The sequence below is a fragment of the Taurulus bubalis genome (assembly GCF_910589615.1).
Source record: "Taurulus bubalis genome assembly, chromosome: 14".
Taxonomy (NCBI): Eukaryota; Metazoa; Chordata; class Actinopteri; order Perciformes; family Cottidae; genus Taurulus; species Taurulus bubalis.
In genome coordinates, this window is record NC_136602.1 from 14575434 (window position 1) to 14585135 (window position 9702).

General features: G+C 39.9%; 1 protein-coding gene across 1 annotated transcript; it reads left to right on the plus strand.

Moving 5' to 3' along the window:
- Positions 1-3299: 3299 nt before the first annotated feature.
- gfral (GDNF family receptor alpha like) lies at positions 3300-8118 on the plus strand (the record flags this gene model as incomplete). The annotated part of the gene is made up of 9 exons (XM_079229794.1): positions 3300-3336; positions 3614-3748; positions 4173-4328; positions 4510-4569; positions 5100-5415; positions 7033-7292; positions 7379-7459; positions 7693-7774; positions 7877-8118. The coding sequence occupies 9 exons, from the start codon at positions 3300-3302 to the stop codon at positions 7941-7943; spliced, it is 1194 nt and encodes a 397-aa protein (XP_079085920.1). The 3' UTR covers positions 7944-8118.
- Positions 8119-9702: the final 1584 nt, after the last annotated feature.

Sequence of the window (9702 nt, forward strand, 5' to 3'; positions counted from 1 at the left end):
ATTAGTTGTTTGTTCCTCACCTTGTATTTCTGCACATCTTTTACCAATAAAGTATGCATTGTACTACATTGTTTATCTTCTTCTGTCTCTTATCTTTGGGTCTAATCTCTCTTAAAAACACGGATAACAAATGGAAAAACACCACCAATGCACCAGTGTTTTAGGTCACGGCAGGTTTGGACCAGAGGTTAAATGAGATGTCGTACCGTTGCTCCACGGACTGAGAAACTGTGATTCAGGAAAATCAATAAAGAAAAAACCTTCATAATAACTGCCACACCCTTGAGGACATCTTACAGTGTAAGCAAGAGGTGCACTCCAGTTGTTCAGTTACATCCAGTTGCATTCAGTCCACTTTTCATTGAATATTTAAAGCTTTCATTTTGCAATAATTTACAAATTGTTTGCTAATTATGGGCAACAGAAACAAGCTCTGAGCCCCACGCTGATATGACGAATTAAAAGTTGCTTATTTACTCATCCAGCAGACACATTAGCATTCATTTGAAATTGTGTTTCCAACAAGAAGGAAAATCAGAATCAGCTTTATTGACTGTAAGAGCCAAATGTGGTGATGAAACTATGGTACTATATATGTACACTGGGTGGTGCTTTTCTGTGTTCCTGGGCTTGTCTATATAGTCAATTAGAACATTATTGACGGCAGGTGTTGGACCCCGGAAAGGGCAAAGGGTTTTGAATGCTTAAATTAACCAAACGTTAATTGTTGGCATGAAGGGACCGGGTTTATGTTCTACCACGGCCGAAGAGAATTATAACTAATCTTATACATCACAACATGTCCGTGGATCATTGAACCGATCACAGTGAACGCAAGGAAGTTGAGACACAACAAGAGCGCCCCAGATCGATGCAGAAGGAGAAACACCTCAGTATTCCAATTATTAGACTGGGCTCCTAACATTGGCCATGTGTGTGTACACTTACATGGAATTTGACTCCGGTTACCCATTGCTCTCGTCGTACATACATATATATATATATATATATATATATATATATATATATATATATATATACACAAATAAACAAGATAAATATAAAAAAGACATTAAAGACAACATAGTAGAACACAGAAACTAAGCATCAACAATAACATTTAACTAGTATGTACAATATCAATAAATATCAAACAATAATTAAAGCTGCGAGCAGCTGTGAACGGGTCCTCGCTGGATCCCGGCACGTTTGGGGTAGCCGGCGGGTCGCCGACTGGCCTCGGAAGGAAACCAGCCAGACCCATGCATGGTCTCAACAAGCGCAGGGACCAGCAATTAATGTTTACAGTTTAATCCTGGCAGTGCAGTAGAGCTACTTAGGTTTCTGCGTCACTGGCATCCGTCATGGTTCCAAATTACACGGGCGAAAGGCATGCTGGGAAAGACTGTCTCAGCGTTGGCCGGCTAACAGCTGTTTGTGTGGCGTGTCTTCCGGTCTGTCTCTTCCTGTTTTGTTTTGTGCGCGAGCGTTACCAAGCATGCAATTGGGCGCTGTCATTTTGATTTAAATCCGATGCTGTTTGGCTGATTTCTTTTGGCCAGTAGGTGGCGCTACGACAATGTGAACATATACTGTGCATCATGTTTCTGTTCGTGAAGAGTAGAACAGGTGATTTAAAATGCATGTAAATGGGATGCAGTTTGGTAGATTTAGTTTGGCCAGTAGGTGGCGCTAGTAGGTTACTATGAATATATAAGTATCTTATATTTAAGCAATAAGGTACCATGTGATTTACTGTTCAGGCTGGTTGAAAGCAGGGTGGAGGATGACACACACACACACACACACACACACACACACACACACACACACACACACACACACACACACACACACACACGTTTATCTATGTAAAGATTAGACCAGGTCATTGAAATTGCCTGTAAATGGGATGCAGTTTCGCTGATTTCCTTTGGCCAGTGGGTGGCGCTATGACAATCTGAACATTTGTCATGTACATGTCCTCAGGCATGGACCAGTGTCATGTATGACGAGTATTGGGGTAATAGCATCATGTATGGAGGAGCTACAACAGCTTTCTCTCACTTAGCGGTTAGCTCAAAGTAGGCGCGTCTTTGCTTCTTTGCTAAAATTAGCATAAATGGGCCAAAAATGGCAAATTGGCCGAGGTACTGTAGCACCCCCTATTGTTCAAATTGGACGCCTGATTTATTGCAAGTTAGGGGATGCGATGTGCACATATACCCCAAGTTTGGAGTCGTTTGTCCAAATAGTGTTAATGTTATGAGTGTTTAAAAACAAGACACGCCCCTAACAGGTTGATTGGTCGATATCTCCTCAACACAATGAGCTATCAAAGAAATTCCAATGCAGCATTGATGATCCAGCTCAAATAATGATAACTACCAAGTTTAGTATGAAAAGGACGTAGCCTTTAGGAATAAACTACAATAATGTGTTTTTCAAAAATTCCAAGATGGTGGAAAATATTCATAGGCGGACTTTATGGGTCTGAGAGGCTTTTTTGTAGAGCAGGTGGAGACGGACATGTGTGAATTTTTTCAAGTCAAAAAAAAATTCTGGGCGAGGGGCGTCGCCGGTCCAACTTGTAGGGGGCGCTAGAGAGTCATTTTTCGGAACTTTTTTTCCCGGTTTTGATACATCCCTATTTTCACCAGGCCTGACAAGTGTTCCAAATTTGGTGAGTTTTTGAAAATGACAAGTCCCCCAAAAAGGCGCCCAGTGTATAAAAATAAGAATCAGAGGAATAATAATAAGAATCCCAGCAATTTCAATAGGTTCCTCTCGGGACTGACTCTGTCAGTCGCTCGGACCCTAAATATGAACATAAGAACAATGACAATGGATAATTCATTTTGGATATTAGTGCAGAAAGGTTGTAATAGTTCAAGTAGTGCAGATGGAGGTGTCTAATTAATTGTTCATCAGAGTATGTCATTCACCCTCCCTGGTCGCAGTTTTTGGTCTCCTGAGGGAAATTACTGGTTATTTAGGTGTCTCATGGTCCACCGCTGTATGTTCAGTTGCTTATAAATAGATTAGAAAAGTTAGATACATTCAAGTAAAACACACACTATGACTTTATCAAGACAAAATATTTGTTTTGGTTGTTCTCTAAGTCTGTTATATTCTTGAACTGCATTCATTGCATGGTGCACAGTGCCGCCTCCAGTAAGTGTGTTACATCCTGTTGACTGTGGGTGGTGTTTCCCAGCTCAAGTTCCAACAGCACCAAGAGGCACAGATCAGCTGCATGAGAGCTTCAGTTGTCCACTGACAGCTTTACAGCAGCAACCATGCAACTGATACATCTGGAAGCTGCGGTCCTACTTGGTGAGTACAGTCTCTACGAAATAACTTTTTACGGTAAAACCCATTCATCTTAATGTTGCTGTGTGTTGTCAAGATATGTACCAAAAACTAAGGACTTAAAGTAGAGCTGCATTTCTGGAAGCCTATAATGCATGCATAGTCAACCATAGTGTGTCTAAAATCAGGGATGTTTAAACTAAATATATGTAAATAGTGTGTAGATGTATTTAATGCAACACATTCACTTAAAAATATGTTTTCACAATAAATGTATTATTGGCATATGCTTGTATTTCAGGGATTGTGATTCCTCAGATTTCCAGTCTCAGCAATTCATCTCCACCTTCTGACTGTTTGGCTGCTGTGGACACCTGCATGTCAAATATATGCAAGTGGAGTGAAGAGGTGTCATTTTACGACGGTGTCTGTGAGGGTAAAAGTGACACATTTCTAATTTACCATTTCTGCTGCAAGGTAGAGGAACATTGTGTTATCATAATGTTTGTGCCATTATAAAAGTAATATAATTTCCTCAGGAGCCTCGGGACATGAAGCTACTTAATTGAATTGCACTCCTTGGAGTAAAGCTTAAATGTAATAACTGAGGCCATAGCCGGGAGCAAAGTTTGTATCAATAAGTAAATAGATGATAATAAATAGGCCATCAAGTGCTGTTCAAATATATGTCTGTTTTGACATTAGAATCATATGATGATAGTGAATTTGATGTTGTCTGCATGTACAATCAGAGGAGAGACCATTAGAGCAGAAACAAACACTTGTTGCTCAAACAAGACCTCGCTCGCTTATGAGAAATCCTGTTTTTCTGCCTCCCTCTTGTGTTTGTGTTATTCAAGATGAAGGGTGCCAAATAAAAGGCTCAGCGGTCTGTAACTTGACCATCCAGACTGTACTGGACCAATTCCCGTCTCTGCGCGGGTGTGTGTGTGACTGGGAGGAGGAGCTTTGTGACTCTATACAAGCGCTGGCCACACAATGCCACCAAAAGCCAGGTGCAGTATTCTCAGTCGTCTCCGTGATAAGCATTTATTGGTGAAATTGCATTTTTGTTTACCAAAGGCGATCCGATGTACTGTTTGAACGAACACTATTGTGCTGCTGAATGAACAACAGACTGGCTTTAACAGGCATTTGTTGGAGAAAAGATAATCATGTTTTCAATTCTTCTTCTAGCAGCTCAGCAGAAGAGGAGTACCGTGATGGACTGGCAGTCAAGCAGTTTAATAGGCTATGGTAATTATTTACCAGCTGCGATAGAGACGTGGGTATTGTTTCCCCTTGTGAGTCTGTGTGTGTCATCATAGCAAACTGTGAACCTCGAGGCACCAACCACTGAGGCGGTTTTGAGTACAATGCCAGGTGTTTTTATGTCTGTGGACAGAATTTGTCACAACTGTGCAAGTAATTCAACTTTATAGTTGTAGCTGTAACGTTTCGTGAAGCCAAATTTGGCCGGAAGTAAGGGGCATGAAGGTAAACATTTTTATCTCAGCTACTGCCCTGTAAAGTTTTGTAACTGCATCTTTGCCATGATGACACATACAGACGCACAAGGTGAAAACAAAACCAGCTTCACTGTCGCAACTGGTAGTAAGACAATTTCTACGGAGTGAATATTTCGAAATAGTCACAAATCTGTATTACATAATATACAAATAAATGAACAATAAAATGTACATATGCACAACGATTTGGGTATTCAATACTTTCACTCCGTATGTATCTGTAATTTAAAAACTCACTCGCTACTTTTCTTTTTGCAGTATACGACAATTCTGCATCCTGCTTGGACCAAATAAGTGTTTGTGTCAGTGATGCAGTTTGCAATAAGTACCTAGCACCTGTCCTTCAGGCTTGCATGGGACAGTGCGACCGTGACCGCTGTCAGCCAGCGACTCAGCAGTTCTATGGCAACATGCCGCACAATGTTGCAGAGATGCTGGTCATGTGCGAGTGTGACACTTCAGATCACACCTGTCTGGAAATGACAACTGCTCTGCACAGCGGTACATGTGGAGGAGGCCAGACCTGGATCTGCCAGGATACAGTAAACCAGTGTGTTGAGGACAGTAACTGCAGGTATGTAGCTCCTCTTTAGTGTATGTCAAACACTAGAAATACTACAGAAGGTACAAAAAGGAGTGTGGGCGTGTTTTCCACTTCAGGATTATCATAACATTAGTATTATTATGAAATATATGAAGCTGTACCAAATTCCAAAAGATAGAAGGTCACCAGAGTCATTATTCATCATCTGGGAAACACATCACATGGACAAAATGATATGGCAATCCATCCCAGAGGCTATTCTCGAGAGAATTCAGTCTGGACCATCGATTGTATATGTCTGGACCAAAGTGATGGACTGACCATAGTGGCCAGTACAAATTACAAGTGAAGTCATGAATGGCTTAGTGCACATCACCCAAAGGTGGACAGAGTACTATAATATTGCACTCAGGTAAGAGCACTGCTACTTTAAAGGAATTTCACTCAAGTAAAGTAAATATTAGGTCAGTTGAAATGTTCCACAAATGTCACTGTTTGACATTTTAAAGGGGAGTGGGTAGTTGATATTGACGCTACTGTTAAATCAAAGAACAGAAGATTGCATTAAATGACTTACAAAACTTACAAATGACATAAGCAACAACCCTCTTACCAACAGACAAACACTCTGCAGTCTGTTCATATTTATTTATATAAAAATATAACTACCAGCCTCAGTATGGCTTCACAAGAATTGATCAGAAGAGATACTAAACTCAGACAACAAAACCAAAAATGATCGACAAAAAATAAAAGCAGCTGTGGGAATAACGGCGCTAGAAAATTGTTTAAACAATCTCATGTAAAGAATATAATCGCAACAGCGGCTGCAGATACTCACGTTACAGCAAAGTAGGGACTGCAGTTGTGAGGCAACAAAGTGGTTGTTTACACTCTCAGCTGGATAATCTTGCAGTGTGAGCATGTCAGCATTTAGCATACTAGCACAGACGCAGCATGTCCCTACTGTACAGGTAACGAACCCTGTGCGTGTGCCACTTATCGTGCTGGCAGGACGGAGCATGAAACACATCCTTAATTAAGATACATCAAACTTTTTATTTTAAACTTATGCCAAATTGCAATAATGATAACTACACCCCACAGGCTTCTTTATATGATTGCGCATTATGCGTTAGCCCCTGGGGGTGAACACGACCAATGAATCGTGAACGCATTCATTTATAACGTATGATTTCCGGAGTGTCACCTCTCTGGATACCGTTCATCATGACTTTTTCAAGCACTGCGTCCATACATAGTACTCAAGAAAAGGTCAAATCTACACACAAAAACGACTTTGTTTCAGTAACAAGAGTAAATGGGATTATTTACTTCCAACCTTAACGTTACCACATGCTTTGACAGTGGCTTGTCATAGTATATATTTTAAGGCAAATCTCCAATTTGCATTTTAATAAAGCTGAAATGTCACATTGACAATCTTCATATCACCGGTGCCGTGAAGAGGCTCTGTTTTGTATTTCCCCATAGCCCATTTGATGTGGGATTACTGAAATAATGATCTACACCAGGATGTTGAAGATAATGTATGATGATATGCCCTTTTTGTATTCTCCATAAAGACCCAGAAAGCAAAGCCCCCCCAGCAACCGCACCTAAACATTATTTTATTTTCTTCACTAGAGACCTTTTGAAAACCTTCCGAGCAAAATGCTGGAGCCCTGAAGACACCCAATGCAGCGAAAGTGACCTCCAAAATGATGAATGTATCACCCGGATGGATCCAGCTTTCATCCGTGGTGCAGATCCGGAATGTAAAATTGCCTTTTTGGCCACTCTGGGCACAGCACTGCACTATCCTTGTGCATGCAACGGGATGCGCAATGACGATATGCTGTCGTGCAACATGATTCATGACGTGCTTCATAATAGATCACACTTCAGTGAGTATGGATTTTGATTTACATTCCAGTATTTTGTTACATTTTGTTTATTAGAAACATTTTGAAGCATGTTATGTGTATTCCAGTGACACCTTGGAAAAGCAGCAGTGGTCCAACTAAACCTCCTGAAAATGATGAATCTGAGCAAGCTCCCACAGGGTCACATGGTAAATTGACTTTTGAAATTCAGTACTTTATATACTGACTGAAACTGGTCAAATGAAATCCAATACATCAGAGTGCAGTGCAGTCCAAAGACTTGTAGGTTGGATCCATTAATTGGAGACTGCCTCTTGGTGTCTCTGTGATTGTCTAGCGACGTGTACAGTAGCTAAAGTGTGGATTAATATTAATACTATTTTTAATATATTGAATGTTGAATATATTTTTTACATTTCAGATTACCTACTGTATGCTTTTGTAACTATGCTACTCGTTGGAGTTGTTATATTAATACCTCTGTCCGTTGCCAGTAAAATATGGTAAGTGATTACATCAACATAAAAAAATGTAATGTCTCTCGGATGTCTAATGCTTATACGACAAATTCCTTTTTACTTTCAATTTTTTTTTTTGTCTTGTAGGATGTTGAGAAAAGACAAAACTAAATTTCACCATCCGGAGAAAAGTACCTGTGTTGTTATTCTCTGATGCTCATTCATCTGTTAAATAATACATACATGATAATACACTGATACTTCATTATAGCAGCATTGTGAGATACAACAATTGGTCTTGGTGACAGATGTTGAAAGGAGGCATAATTATTGTGAATTCAGCTGACAGTAAATCTATTTAAGAGGGTGGATAACAACCTATATTGTTTTGTTACAGTTATAAATGTTGCACATTTCATCAGTACTTTTCTTTCTTCTTCAGAATAAACTCCACTCTCAACAGTTGTAGTTTGTTCAAAATGCTGCATCATTTCAGAGGTGACATGCTATGTTTTGATGCACAGTCCAAAAAGCAGTTTTGAAGGAAAGATCACACAAGAAAACTGTATTAATAACTCCCAATGAGGAACTCATATAGATAACAAACAATATAGACATTGCATTCACAGCACACAACAAATACGGATCTAAAAACAACTTTTATACAGTGACCTCATGTGAGTACAGGGTTAGGCCAGTCACTGAGCGGGCTTTTCTGATCATCTTATTGATGCTGTTTTTATCATCTGCTGACCCTTAATTAATACAGGGGACACCCCCTCCTTCTTCCTTCTGAAGAACTCCTTAATCTTCCCAACAGTTCATTTAAAAATGTAAACCAGATGACAAATGATTCAACTTCTAATTTCTCGGCCGGTGTAATGCTGTTTTTTTTTTGTCCCTTTTACCGGCTGTCTTTTTTAGAAAACGAGATCTGAAGAAAGAATCTTTTGTTAAAAATGGAATATAAACACATTTGTAAACACATTTGTATAACCTTAATGAAAGAAGTTCGAAAGAATATCAATCAATATAGAGTGAAAAATAGGTGGGTGGATAATAAAACCTGGTGAACTTTTTCCAGATCAGAGTTAAGAGTTAGAAAACAATGCAGAGTAGTTTTACTGCTACGACTACTACTCGTTTCTTTTGAAGAAAGATTAGTTTGAAAGAACAGAAAGCACGGAGGTGTAATGCTTTGGACTGAATAATATAACTTTGGGATTTGGGAGATAATTATATGGTGTGTGAGTTCACTGTAATTATTAGACTCCAGAGGTACATCGGTAAATCCGGATGTCGTCAGCTTAACATTTAATAATCCTCTGCTGCCTCTCTTGTCTAAAACATTTCACATAACACTACTAGCCAAATAAATGAAAGAAAGGACAGAATCAGAGGGAGGCACTAGTGGAATCATAGTAATAAACAGCGTCAGACATCATCATGTGTACCCTCCCACCCCCCCTGGAGCTGTAAATGAGATGGATGAACATTTGAGGGGGCCGGGAAATTATCCTCTTTTTTCCTTCTTCTGTTCTGCATCAAACCCTTTTTGTTTAACTCAGACAGCCTACAACAACAATCAACAATTTTTGTTGAAGCCTCTTATTTCGTGCTCATCTTTTCAACCATCTCTCTTCGGGTTGACGCCTGCTCTTCTCTCAGGGCTTCTACTCTCTCTCAGGTCCCCCTGTTCTCTGTTCGTCCTCTCACACTGGTTTTACTGGAAGGTTTCAGCGCTGAGAATCTTTTTGAGTGAGAGTGCACCCTGTGAGTGGCATGCACTCTCACCGTGATCCTGCATTACTTGCCGTTGTATCCTGGCTGCTGCTAGCAGCACGAGGGCATTAATAAAATCCACTTGTATCTAATAGCCTTTGGCTGGAAGGCAGAAATAAATAGTATTTGGTTAGTCCCAACCTATATCAAAGGGCTACACTTGCAGTTAAGACATTCTTTCACCTAATTCA